Raw genomic sequence first — 14502 nt, forward strand, 5'->3', positions numbered from 1 at the left:
GCCTCTCCCCAGACGGAGATGAGGACGAGCCAATGGATGGCAGTTTTGACAGTGGTGAGGGGTATGAATTTTATGATGACTAAAACTTGAGTTCAATAACTTTAGGGAATACATTTTTTTCAAAGTTCGGGCCCCCAAATGAAGGGGCATCTTATACATGGGGAAATACGGTAGGCCGCAGGCCCGTAACCATTTTGGCGGTGGGAAGGTCCCGGGAAGCCTAGCGATCCCCCGCCGGGAGGGTTATCCGTGCCAACCATGTAGAGATTGTCGCGGAAACGAGGCTGGCGTAAGTAATGACGTGCTTGCTGCTCAAGGTCACGGGCCCGTGGGCCCCGGTTAGCAAGCCTCCGTGGGCAGCCCGCGGCCCCGCGGCGCCCGCGGCCCCGTCGCCTCCGCGAAGGCCGGGACTCCAAGTCCCGTCGTCCCCCGCGGCAGCCGCCGCCGCCGCCGCTCTGCGCCGCTTCCCGCGGGCGCCCCCCGGCGGCCGGCGGTGCGGACAATGGGCCGCGGGGAGGCGGCGCGGGGCGTGAGCCGGCGCGGGGCGTGAGCCGGAGGCGGAGAAGGAGGGCGGGGGGTTGCGCTTGGTGACGGGAGGACGCGCGCGGGCTGCCTGCTCGGCGCGGGGTCCGGAGGCGGCGGCGGCGGGCATCGAGGTGCGGGGCCGGGGGCCGCAGGGGCCGCCCTCGCTGGGCCGAGCCGGGCCGGGCCGGCCGGGATGCGGCGCTCCGTCCGCGCCGCCGCCGCCGCCCCCGCGGCTCGCGCCCCGCCGGCCCTCTGAGAGCGAGCGCCCGGGGAGGAAGATGGCGGAGAGGTAGGAGCCGGCTCGGGGCCGCGGCGCCGCGCTGCGGCGGAGGCGCCCCCGGCCCGGGCGGCCCCGCGGGGCGGGCCCTGCCCGGAGGTCGCCGCCGGGCCCGGGCCCTCCGGATTGCGGCATCCGCGGGGAGGAGGCCGGGCCCGCCGGGGCCCCGGGACCCCCGGGCTGCCCACGCATGGGGGTGCCCGCGCGCCGGCGGCTCGGCCGACGAGGCCTCCCCGGCTGAGCCTGTGTTAGTGGGGGGTGGGCGCCTCTCCTGGGGAGGAAGAGGAAGGCCTCGAGACCCCCGAGAGCCGACTTTCCCGAGGAAGGGGAGCTGCGGGGACACGCCGGGGTGGGGGCGCAGTGAGGCTGGGGGCGAAGACCAGCACGGTTAGGAATGTTCCTTCTGAGGGGCCTTAGGAAGTGGGGTGTGTGTGGGGGGGGCCCGGGTCCTGGGGGTTGAGTGGGAATGCCAGCCATGCCCGTCTCTGCCCGTGACCCGAACGGCATCCCCCGAGGAGTGTGGGGTGAGCAGGTAGTGCCACCCAGTTCCGGAGCACACTGGGGGAGACTGGCTTCTAAAGGAGGGGGGATTTTTACCACCTCCTCAGAACTTGGCAGATGGGGGATTTGAACATTTCTGCTGGCTGGTGAGGTGACTCTCCTGTTTCTGGTTTGGGCTTTGTGATCTCTTATTTGTTAATCCAGGGAGGGAATTAGAAGGAAAGGAGTTAAAAATATTCACCATGGGTTTCGTTTAGGGCTTAGATTATATTTGGGGAAGTGAAGGAGAGAAGACATCTGTGATTACTGCTGCCAGTTCATCTCCAGGAAGCTTGGGCGATTGAGCATTCCCCCCTTCCCCATTTTGTCTGGCATGTCAGAGCAGCTCCCTCCCAGTTCTGGTCTGGGGGGTCGGGAGGACGGGGAGGAATCCATGTGATTTGAGCCCCATGTGTTGGTTGTGAGGGAGGCTTCACTGGCCTTTAGAATGCCTTGCATTTAACACTGCGAGGCAGATTCTTGTGTCCTTTGGTAGCTGTGGGTGTGTTAGCTCCTGTTTCTCACCATGCAGCTGCTTTGGGAGCTCTGCAGCCTTGAGCTGCAGAAACTGCAGAATAGATTTTTTTTTCCCCCTCTCTGATACTAGTTTAATCAACCCTCTGGTGACCTCTGCAGAAAAATCTACAGTTGCAAAGCTTTTGTATCTTACCTGGCACACGCAATATGGTGATCTGGCTTTTCAAGCCATTGAGGGAAATAAAACACTGTATGTCCAGGGTAACTTTGGTAAACAGCAGATGGCTTGCTGGTAAGCCATGCCTACCTTTTCTTCTTTCAAAAAGGATAGAGGAATGGGAAGATAGGAGTTATACTGAGAGGTTAGACTATAAAGTAAGGTATTTTCCCGTGTGGTTTTTAGGCTTAGATGCATTGCTTTATAGTTACTCCTTGTTCTCAGCTCTGCTTGCTAATGGAGTATTTTTGTTTGGTTTGTGGTACAAATCTGTGAAATGGCATACTAGTCTTGGGTGTACTGGTCCTTCAAGAGTCCAGTAACACTGATTAGCATGACAGTATTGTTGAATTCATTTCCTGCTCCAATTCATTGTGTTCTTGGTGCTTTTTCATTGCTTCCTATGCCTTCACAAAGTACAATACATTGACTTCTAATCAGTCTGTGGATGAATCATCTCTTTTAGAAATTCTTTTTCTTAGTTCATTTATAAGACTCTTTATTCAGCATTGACATGAACCTCAAATTCTTTTTTTAAAAAATTTTTTTATTTAAGGCAATGGGGTTAAGTGACTTGCCCAAGGTCACACAAGCTAGACAACTAAGTGTCTGAGATTGGATTTGAACTCAGGTCCTCCTGACTCCAGGGCCAATGTTCTATCCACTGCACCACCTAGCTGCTCTCATGAGCTTCAAATTCTTACTTGGTTTAATTTAAGTTAATATGTACATAATTAGTCTAAGTTTATAGTTAGAAATAAGATCAATTCACAGTATCTCCGAATGGTATTTTCTACAATTCCCCATCAGAAAGCTTGAGTATGTTTTAGAAGGAAGTTTGTTGAGGGTTGACTTGCCTTAGATGTCATTTGTAGTTTCTGTTACGTGATTAGTATGGTACTCTGCATACTGTAGATTTGTTGAATGAATGGATGAATTAAACTAGTTTTGGGGTTTTTTCTGTTAAATGTAACTAAACCTGAATATCTATCAAAAAGTGCAACATAGATTGTAATACTCCTGCACAGAATTTTGTTCATAATATTTTTAAAAAGACTTTCATGTGGTCAATTTTAAATGGCAATGAGGAAATAAGTAAGAGAAAGTAGACATTTTGGTCCCATCAATAGTACCCTTCTCTCTGTTCTACTCTGCTGTCACAGGAAATTAGATTGTTAAAGCTTGTACTTCTGAGAAGAGTGAAAAATAATCCTCCTCAATTGATGGAAATGATTCTTTTTCAGGTTGGGTTATCTGTTTCTTCATGTCTCAGAATCATCATAGAAAAATCACATCTTAATATTATTTGTGCTTTTATGACATTGATGAGTTTCAGCCTGGAATTGTTAGCATTTTAGGGGTTGAAATTGGGAATTTTCACTATTTCAAAAAAAAGGAGAAAAAAACCTTTGGTCTATTTTAAAATAACATTTTAAGTTATTTTAAAAACGACTGTTAATTAACCTTTTCTCCTAACTATGGAGGAAGTCTTGACTTGGAAGCAATATTCCACATGGTGCCTCTGCATGCCCTTGGACAATTTAATAACTACTTTCACATTAAACCCCTTGATATAAACCAGGATTCCAGTTGGTTCTTTGGTGCTAGAAGGAAAAAAAAAGTTTTTTGCTAATTACTTCCTTTTTTTGTGAACTTACCTCTTTATTGTACTTTAGCATTGCTTAATTGTAGGTTGATAATTTTATTATTCCTTCTTTGAAGCCAAAGGTCTTCTGCCCAGTTTGCATGTATGCCCTTTGTAAATTATAATATGGATTTCTTTTCCTTATCAGTTATCTTGGTACACACCTTGTAAAAGCAAATAAGGTGCTTTAGAATGATTTATGGTTTTATGAAAACAGCATTGGTTACTGTTTTTTTTCTTCTTTATTATCCCCATTCCATGTTTAATTGTGTAGTATTGTTCTTGATGTCATCATGTTTGTTATTGCTTTATCCCACCTTTCTTTTAGAAATTTAAAAATGAGGTGCCATTGGTATCTTTGGAAGATTTTTCCATTGGCATATTGATAGATTTTAAGTATTAGACTTCTGTCTCTGGTGCTTTGCTTTGTTTCTATTTTCCAAATTTTCCTTCAACAGTCTTTTATTGAGTTCATGGAAATAAAGACTTCTGCGCTCCAATATCTTTTAATATTGAAATTGGGGGAGACAAGAGTACATAAATGTTCAAAGATAATAATAGCTCAGATAGTGAGATGGATTGTGGGAATTCAGAGGAAAGAAAAATGTCCTTGTGGGTTAGATTGTTTAGGAAAGACTTCATGGAGGAAGTGGAACTTAATTTGGAATGGAGGTAGGATTCAGAGGATGAGGTCAGTTCAAATTATGGCATTATCACAAACCAAAGGGAGAAAGTACATTGGGCTAGAGTTAGTTGAATTGAACTGGAAGATTCATGGAAGGGTATAGTACAGAATTATGATTCATAAAGTTTATATAGCGCTTAAAGGTTTGCCAAGTGCTTTCGTGTATTATCTTACTTGTTAGGTGGGCTCTGTTAATTATCCAAGTTTTATAGATGAGGTAAGTAAGACTCAGAAAGATTGTGACTTGTCTATTTGAAGCAGCATTTAAACTCAGATCTTTCTGCTCCTCAAATTTAGCACTAATAGCTGGTATTATCCTTTAACCAGATTGTAAGTCCCCTGAGGAACTTTGTGTCCCACTGAAGCACTCAGTTGGAGTATAATCTTGTTCTATCATTTTGCCATTGAGAAAACTGAATCCTAGAAAAGTTAAGTGACTTGTCCAATAATAATATTCACTCACATTTGTGAGGTACTTCAGAGTTTGCAAAATAATGAATATTGTTTTTTTGTTTTTTGTTTTTTTTCAATAGAAAAATGATTTATTTTGGCTCTTTTCACACATCTTATTGTTTGTTTAGGGAACACAGTCTCACATAAAAATCACGGAAAGTCACTCATTTAAAAAGCTACACTTAAAATAATAAAGGGTCAAGGCAAAGCTGATCCCCTGGATAAAGTTATCAGCCTGGAGGCTCCAGATCCCTGAAGTGACTTGTGCACATCTTCATCAGAGGTGCCCTTTCCTGAAAAGGTGAAATTTACAAGTGAGCTTGTAGGACATAATGAAAAATTTTATTTGGTACTTTCATTATACAAAAAAAAAGTTTCTCTCAAAAATAGGGAGAAGAAAACAGAGGGAAGATAGGATTACTCGACATAAGTCAATATAGAAAAACAATGGTGTCAATTACTCTAATTATTATAATTATTTCAACAATGGGAACCAAGAGTTTTTTTTTTTTTCAAAAAAAAAGGGGGGGGGGGACTAAACCTTTTGCATTTTTACACCAGACCTTCCCTTTTTGTCATTCTGAGTCACAGATAATCCACAGTTCCAAGTCTTGTCCTGGAGGGCAGATTGGCCTTTGAAAAGTCATTAAAAGGAACAAATCCAGTTATTGTTATGTCTTCACAAAAAGGAACTCTAACCCAAGAGATAGCCCAGCAGTTTCATTCTCATGAACACTGGTGCCATGAAGAAACTCAGGAGGACACTGACAAAACCAATGAATAGAAGAAGAAATCTATTGAGCTTGGGAATATTTGGTGTATTGGATCGGTGTAGGATTATGAAACCTAAACCTCCCATTGTAAACAGGAAACTGGATGCAAGTCCTTCCATAATATATTGTCCATTCACTCTATATGTCAGAAAAGTGACTGGTCTCTGATGTCCATGTTCATCTGTCATAGATCCAACACTAGGAGGTTCCACAATGACATCATAAATTATTCCTCTGGTGATGAGGAAATAAGACACTACCACCAGGGTGTACACCATCATGGCAGGTGGCATGTGGGCCCAGGGCAGCTTCTTCAGCTTCAGGTTGGGGCACTCGAGGACCATGAAGGGCACCCAGTAGAGCGTCTTCATGTCGGCAGCCACTGGCAACTGCCCCAGTCCCTCCGCACCACGCTGCAGGCACCATGGATATTGTTTTATGTAATCCCTACATGTGCCTTAGCAGTGTATCCTAGTGGATTGAGAGCTGGCCTTGAAATCTTGAGGGTGTGGGCTCAGTTCCCACTTCTGATACATACTGGCAAGTCAATTTAACCTCTCGGTACCCCAGGTAACTCTAAAACTAGAAATTAGTGATTGAAATTCCTGGAAATTCCTTTTCCTAATTAAACCAGAGCTGTGGTTCAAAGAAAACTACCTGATGAGATCTTCATTTTTTACAGATATGGAACCATAACCTCGGATTAAGGGACTTGACCAGGATCACCCAATTCTCTTTCCACTACACCAGACTCACTTTCAAGGTCACACACAGTTTAGTAAGAGTGACCTTAAGTTCTAAAACTGGGACTTTACAGTTATTCCTTTCCTATTTCAACTCTCTGAGTTGTATTTTCAGTATATTGAGGGTCAGCATAAGAAATTAAATGGGAACTTTGTGGAAGCTGTAGATATCATAGAATAAGCAGAAATCAGCAGATGACACAGAACCTATGATCATACTTAACCCCAAATTTACAGTAAACAGCCAATAAAAGAAAAAATTTACAATAAGCACCCTTAAAAGAAAAAACGAAAATTCTGCCTTCTCTGGTAACGCAGGGAGGGCCTAAAAATTTTACATGAATTTTCCAGATCTTAGGAGTGCCTTCCCCAACCCTGGTGATGTGAAAGTGGAAATTCTTGGAGTCTCCTGAATCCACATCGAGTGTTCTTTTGACCCCTTGACACTGTTCATTTAAAATACCTTGAGCTTGCTAGAGACTTGGATGGATGAATGAAAGAAAAAAAAAAGTGGAAAAGTTCTGTTGGATCCCCAAAGTGAAACCTCTTCAGTGTTAGCTTAAGGAATACAGATTTTTTTGGTTCTGACAACTAGTGCAAATTTTTGAGCAGAAGTGGATGAGAGGCAATCGGGGTTAAGTGACTTGCCCAAAGTCACACAATAAGTAAATGTCAAGTGTGTGAGGCTAGATTTGAACTCCCATCCTCCTGATTCCAGGGTCAGTGCTGTATCTATTATTGCATCTAACAATGTGACTACAATAGTCTCTGAAGAATTGAAGTTGAAGATCAACTGAATGGCAGTTGAGTAGTGTATTGTGAGTATGAATAGATTGAACATTTTAGAAGGTATTCATTTCTCAGGTAAGGGTGGTGTAAAGGACGTGATCAGAAAAACTTTCGGGGAGGAGGCAGAAGATAATGTTGATAGACTGCAGGAGTAATGGCTAGCTCTGCTCATGTACTCCATTGTTAGTCACAGAGTGTCAAGAGAATTTAAAAAAAGGACCCCGAGCACATGGATTGTTATCAGCTTTATATAGAGAGGATATGGACAAGAATCACACTACTACCAGTAATCCTTTGGTAGTGAAGAGGACCACACCAACCAATCAAATAATTGGAGGTGAGTTGCACAATTATGGTTATTATAGTTGAGGGGTATGCTGTTCAAGGCATTTTACTAGAATAGTTCCACCCTATGATCTGATTGATAGGAAACAGGACAATTGGAGATGGTCTTGCTGCTATGGAAGTCTATTGGCCTTGAATTGATTTCACATCCTCCCATATCAGTGAGGAACCACAGTGCACCATCACCACTAGGCAAGCACCAACATGTGATACCTGAGACAGAATATGACAACCCATTGGATCCAAGTCTGTCTCTTAATGGATTAATTGTCAGTTTGACCTTTCCTCTCAGACCTTTGACTTTCCTTGCTTCTCTTCCTCCTATGACATCTGCCATCAGAATGTGACCGTTAGGTATCTCTTAATCTGTATCTCATTGCATTAATTGTCACCATCTTTGAATTGTAACCTACTTACCAGTATAATCTAGTTGGCAATAGCTTAAACACTAGGACAATGTCAGCTTGCCATTCATAGGGCTATACTACTCTTGCTGTTAGAAAACTCCCCTAGAGCTTGATCTCATTGGTCTTTGCTGGTACTGCAACGTTTTCCAAGGCTTGGGCCCTTCTCTCAGAGTGAACCTGTTTCAGAGGGGCCTTGCCCTTCACAAAGAAATGAGAATTCTCTCTGGGGATCCTGCCAGCTTCTCCAGGATTTATCGTGTTACCTCACTGGATGCCTGCCACTCCAAATTTGGGGATCTGAACCTGACTTCCCTTTCGATTGACTAAGGGCAACAGAGGCCAGTATGTTCTTCAGTATGGTGCTTGCCTATCTCTCAGGACCAACTGACCCATGTTCAACTGCTGTTCACATGGAACCCCTCTCCGCTTCTGAATGAATGGATGGATTGTAGTCTATGTTGTTAGATGCAGTAATAGAGCACTGACTCTGGAATCAGGACAGTAGTTCAAATCCAGCCTCAGACACTTGACATTTACTAATTGTGTGACCTTGGGCAAGTCACTTAACCCTGATTGCCTCTCATCCAGGACTGTCTTCAGTTGTCCTGATTCACATCTGGCCTCTGGACCCAGATGACTCTGGAGGAGAAAGTGAGACTGGTGACTTAGAAACCTCTCACTCAAATCCAATTCATGTAATTGTCATGGTTTAGCCTCCCTGATGTCATGGTTTTCTTCAAGAACGAAGGACAACAGTTATGCACATTGATGAGATTGTAGATCCATTAGAATGTTGTAGTTGAAAACAGTGTTTCATGAACATTAATTTGTCAAAAGCATATGTAATGGTTTGGTTAGTGGGGAAGTTTTAAAGTTTTGGACATTATAACTCATTTCCCCATAAAATGAGATTACTTGTGGTTGCTTTTTTAAGGTATACTAGAACTAACACTTAGTGCTCTAAGGTTTGCAAATTGTTTTACATATATTATCTCAATTGATCTTAACAACCCTGGGAGGTAGGTGCTATTATTCTCATCCCTAATTTCAAATGAGGAAACTGAGGTTCAGAAATGTTAGGTTACTTGCTTGGAATCACACAACTAGTAAGCATCTTAGGAAGAATTGAAATTCAGGTATGCCAGACACTCAATTCTAGCTTTCTTGCAAAAACTTATTTTATTTTATGTGACTTAACTATAATAGTTACCCTTCTCTATATACTTCAACTCTGATAGCAGTTAGTCATTTTATAAGTTAAATAGCCTTTTGTTGGGTAGTTTCAGTACACAAGCATATTTTTTAATATCTTCCTATCTATTGACTCCTTCCTTGCTCCTTACAAATTCTCCCAGCTCTCCTGCATCCTTAAAAAACTTTCGCTTTCTATTTCTTTTCAAGCTATCATACTATATCCTTGTTTGTTTTCACAACTGAATTTCCCCAAAATGCCCTCTTACACTCTTTGATTTCATTTTCTTTCATCTTACTGCTCAGTGTCTTATAACCTGGCTTTAACAACTGAAACTGCTCTCTCCAAAGATATCACTGGTCTTGCAATTTCCAAATCTGATGACCTTTTCTGAATTCTCATCCTTTTTGAACATTTTGCTGTACATATAACTGTTGGACACTCTCTTCAATCCACCTACCTATTTTCCTTCTCCTCTTCAGTTTCCCTTACTGATCATCCTCCCTTGAAATATGGAAATATCTGTACTTCAGGTTAAGATGCATTGTATTATTGCTTGGTGATTTCATCAGCTTCTATAGGTTCAATTACAATCTCTTCCAGATCCAGATAGCCCTAATACCTTTTCTGAACTCTAGATCCCCTTTACCTGTTGCCTCTTGGTCATTGTGAACTGAATATCATAGTCATCTCAAACTTAATATATTATTTTTCTCTCTAAGCTCATTCTTCTCACAGACTTAGCTATTTCTGTAGAGTCACTGTTAAAAATCCTTCCATTTACCCAGATTCATAACCTCGAGTCATCCTTGGTGTATCACCTTTACTCCATAGTCACTTTCCAGGGTGGCTAGGTGGCGCAGTGGAAGGAGCACTGGCCTTGGAGTCAGGAGTACCTGAGTTCAAATTTGGCCTCAGACACTTAAGCTGTGTGGCCTCGGGCAAGCCACTTAACCCCATTGCCTTGCAAAAGTGTAGTCACTTTACAGTTGATAATATTTTGTCAATATGTCTTCTATCTGTATCCTTTTCTCAATAAACGTGGACTCAGTCAAGCTATTATCCCATCTTAACTGTATTATTGCAGAAGGCTGTCAAATGGTCTCTTTGCCTCAAGTTCCACTTTAATTTATTTTCCACACAGTTGCCAAAGTGAAATTTCAAAAAAACAGATGTGGCCATGTCACAAATCCTGCTCAGTAAATTCCAGTGACACCCTAATATCTCCATGATCAAATATAGTGGTTTTTTTTGGGGGGGGGTCATTTATAGCTCTTTTAGCCTGGTTCCACCCTCCCTTTTCAGACCTTATTATAAATTATTTCCCAAACAGGTCTCTTTGTTCCTAACATGTGAAATGCCAACTCCAATCACTGCCTTTTTAAAGGTTAGATGCACACCAGCCTTACCTCTATGAGCTCTTTTGAACTCCAAACTTCCATCAAAACTCAGATCACATGCTGCCTCCTATGTGAAGCCTTTCCTGCTCTTTCCATATACTTAGTATCTGCTTCCATCCCCACAAATTATCTTTGTATGTACTTTATATATGTACATGTTATTCTCCCTGATAGAATGTAAACTCTTTGTGACCAGGAATTATTTTATTCCTGTTTTTGTATCTCTAGCATTTATAGTTCCTGGAACATAGTAATGCTTTATAAATTTAAAAAAAAAATTTTCTTTTGATGGAAGATCTGACAAATTTTGGTAACTGGATGTGAAGTTTCACATTCAGTGGTGGTTGGAAGATTGATGAATATTATCAGGAATCGGGAGTCAGTCTGACTTCTGGGAGCCAGGAAAATGTTAAGTTTGGTTTTAAATATAAATATAAAAAAGTTTGAAATATAAAGGAATAGGGCTTAAAAACCAAAACATTCTCATTCTCCCCCCCACCCCCATCTTCCTCCCTTCCTAGAAGTTCCTAGAGACCAAATCCAAGAAAGAAGCTATTAGGAAAACCTAGGGGGTCAGCTAGGTGGCGCAGTGGATAGAGCACTGGCCTTGGAGTCAGGAGTACCTGAGTTCAAATCTGGTCTCAGACACTTAACAATGATTACCTAGCTGTGTGGCCTTGGGCAAGCCATTTAACCTCATTGCCTTGCAAAAAAGCCTAAAAAAAAAAAAAGAAAACCTATGACTTGAGTTGTTAATATACAGTTGTGAGTAACAGTGAGCAGTTGGGTGGTGCAATGAATAGGGCCAGAAGTCAACAAAACCCTGGGCAAGTCACTAACCCTGTTTGCCTCATATGTAAAATGAATCAAAGAAGGAAATGGAAAACCGCTCCAGTATCTTTGCCAAGAAAACCCCATATTTGGTCATGAAGAGCATGAAACAAGTGAACGACTGCTGGACTTTCCAATTTTTTTTTCCTTATTCCTTTTGAGATACTTCACCTTTTGTTAGTCCAGATGAGCTTCCAAGCTCATTGGTTTAAAAAAAAAGTTTTATGTAAAATTAATATTATGTATCAATGCAAAATACCAAACTTGATTGGTAAATACTTAATCTTAATGTGTAAAGTACCATAACCAATTTTCTGTCTATTCTATGTCCTCATCACTTATTTTGTTGACTCTTTACTTTTATTCTTGCCATCTCTGGTCACAGATAGAGTGTAATCCATTTTTCTAATTCTCTTAATTTTTCTTTACATTATTACATAAATGTCTTTCAAGATTCTTTTATATTTCTCCTACTTATTCTTTTTAATTGCATCATAACTTTCTATCACATAATACAACCCTGGACCATTGGGACGGTTATGTTGTTTTAGTTTTTTGCAATAATGTGTAATGCTTTTATGAGTATCTTTGAACAACTAACTTTAGTATAGCATTTTAGGGTTGTGAAGTGCTTTATTCATACTATCTTATTTGATCCTTACAATAACCCAGTGTGGTAGTTGCTGCTGTCCCCATTTAACAGATGAGAGAACTGAGTCTGAGAGGTTTGAGAGGCTGAGACTTGCCCAGAGTCATTTAATAGTAAGTGGCTATAGCAACTTTCTAGAATTGAAGCAGGCAGGATTTGAATTCAGGTCTTCCTGACCAGTATTCTGTTCAATAGACTAGCTTGCTGTCAATAAAGAAGGTTTAAGAAACCTTGACATTTTTAGGGTCTATTTCTGAAAATGAAGTTATTGGATCAAAGTGTGTGATTATTTTAATTAATTTTTTTTTTAATTTAAGGCAGTGGGATCAAATGACTTGCCTAAAGTCACACAGCAATTATTAAGTGTCTGAGGATGGATTTGAACTCAGATCCTCCTGACTCCAGGGCCAGTGCTCTATCCACTGTGCCACCTAGCTGCCCCTATTTTAATTATTTTTCTTGTGTATTGCTAGATTTTTTTTATCATAATTAAATAGCATTAATGTATTCAAATAGTTTAGATATTATTTCATACTATTGGCTACATAATGAATAACTTAAAAAACATTTATTAAGTACCTTCTGTTTGCACAGAATTCTCCTGATTATTGAGAGTTGTTATTTGTCCTTTGTTCTTGAAGAGGACTATGACATTAGGGTTGTGGTGTCATGACATGCAAGTGAATTGGATTTAAATGAGGGAGGGCTGTGTAAAGTCACCAACCTGACTTCTCTTTTGGCTCCATCTGGGTTCAGTGGCCAGAGATGAGTCAGGATGACTGGAGATGGCCCTGGATGCAGTGGCAGACCTTGACCTTTTTAAGGTAAGGTCTTAACAGGTCTCTCAGTTTGAGTGAGACAACGCCAATTCAGTGATCTAGGCTAGGTAAGAAAGAAATGAAAAAAAGAATGGCCTCTTTTACCTTATTTAAAAAAAAATCAGTCTGAGAGGGGAAGACCTTCTTGGTTTCTGATCATAACAAAAACAATTGCTATTTACTTCACTGAGTAAATCTTAAACCAAATAGTGACCCCAAGTAGGGCTTGACTGGGATCTGTTGTTGACCACTTATTGAGAGCCAGAATGATTTGAGGCTGGTAAGAAGTAGAGAGGCAAAAATGGAAGAGTTCTTCCCATCAGGGAAGTTGGTTATTGGAAAGTTGTCAGATACAGCATGAGGAAGGGAGAAAACAACTTTGAGAGATTAAATTAAACTTGAGTAATTAGTAGATACACCTAATCTAAGGCTTTAAAAGCTTAGCATTCTGAGAGAAGTGAGGCAGGCCGGGCTTGGAGGACAGTATTCAAATGAGGAGATGGGAGATTTGAAATTTAGTTCGGGGAACGGTTTTATAGTTTTGATGCAGTGAAGGGAGAGAATTAATGTAAGTTGTAGTCAGGTTATGGAGGATTTTAAGGGTGACAAACGACTTTGAAGATTTTTCAGAAGGGGTATATAACATGGCCAGACTGCTTTGGGGAAGATTATTCTAAGCATTTGTAGATTTCCATTAGTTATGAATAGTAGATCAGATAGATTGGGGGTGTGTGTATTTGGGGTGGTGTGTGTGTGTGTGTGTAAGAGTGAATTCAAAAGTCATTTAAAAAAGTGTGCTCAAGCAAAGGGAGGAGTATTATTGTCCCATTTCTGATTATGAAAGCATTCCTTACAGGAAATGGACTTTTAAAAGCCCCATGAATTATGGAAGGGTATATATAGTTTTTTCTCTTGAAAAGATTCTTTACAGGAAATACTTTGCAAGCAGTATTTTCATAAAAGATACCTGTTGAATGAAATTAACATAGGAACCCGGTGTGTCGGTTGATGCAACTATTTTAGATACTTGAAGTGTTTCTTTATCATTTTTTTCTATATTTTTGTTATCAGTGTTTGTTGGCATTCCACAGACTTTTCGGATTCTGAAATAAAAATTTTCTACCTATAAGGATTAGGTGCATCATATGAAACATCTGCTTAAACCTTTTATACTTTTGTTGTAAATAAGAGGAAATTTTCCTACATTTATTTCTATTGGGTCTTTGCCTTTTTTTTTTTGTCTTTTCTTTTTGGAGGATCAGTAGAATTCATCAAATATTTTCCAACCTTGTGAATAATAAAATAAATATTTACCCTTGTATATAATTTCTACTATTTTGATAATTTTATTCTTCTGGTTTTTCACATTTTAAGAATTTATACTTTGATATATAAGAATAATTTAAGAATTTATATTATTTATCATAATCGTATAGCTTTGTTGCATCCTTCTTGATAAAATACCTGAGACTCTGCTGAAGATATTTTAAAACTAAATTAAAAATATCCTATATAGTAACTTATCCAATAGTGAACTTTTAGGTAGTGAATTTAATGACATTTCAATGTGTTAAACAGAGAGAAAAAAAGTCATCTGATTCCAGTAATCATGATGAATTCAGCATTCAAATTCCTTCAAGAGCTGACATTCCAAAAGGTAATAAACAAATGAACAAAATGGTTCTTATTGGATCCAAGTTAACCACAAAGAGACTAAGAGCCACAATTAATGAACG

General features: G+C 40.8%; 2 protein-coding genes across 5 annotated transcripts in view; one reads left to right on the plus strand and one right to left on the minus strand.

Annotated features, from left to right (window-relative positions):
- Window positions 1-201: 201 nt before the first annotated feature.
- The window catches only part of ARHGAP39 (Rho GTPase activating protein 39), a 350961-nt gene continuing 336660 nt past the window's right edge, over window positions 202-14502 (plus strand). For 2 of the 4 annotated variants that reach the window (XM_074202985.1, XM_074202989.1), the window contains exon 1: window positions 721-814. The gene's annotated coding sequence lies outside the window, so the exon portion shown is untranslated. Of the gene's footprint in view, window positions 290-720; window positions 815-14105; window positions 14424-14502 lie in introns of those variants that run through there. The other 2 variants (XM_074202986.1, XM_074202987.1) reach the window with 2 other exon arrangements.
- LOC141500096 (oligosaccharyltransferase complex subunit OSTC-like) lies at window positions 5394-5963 on the minus strand. Its single transcript, XM_074202991.1, has one exon. It carries the CDS (start codon window positions 5961-5963, stop codon window positions 5514-5516), a length of 450 nt encoding a protein of 149 aa, XP_074059092.1. The 3' UTR covers window positions 5394-5513.

Source organism: Macrotis lagotis, chromosome X, assembly GCF_037893015.1.
Source record: "Macrotis lagotis isolate mMagLag1 chromosome X, bilby.v1.9.chrom.fasta, whole genome shotgun sequence".
NCBI lineage: Eukaryota > Metazoa > Chordata > Mammalia > Peramelemorphia > Peramelidae > Macrotis > Macrotis lagotis.

Bases quoted from the DNA above. Each gene is read 5' to 3' on its own strand.
- LOC141500096 (XM_074202991.1), bottom strand. From the start codon at position 5,963: ATGAAGACGCTCTACTGGGTGCCCTTCATGGTCCTCGAGTGCCCCAAC.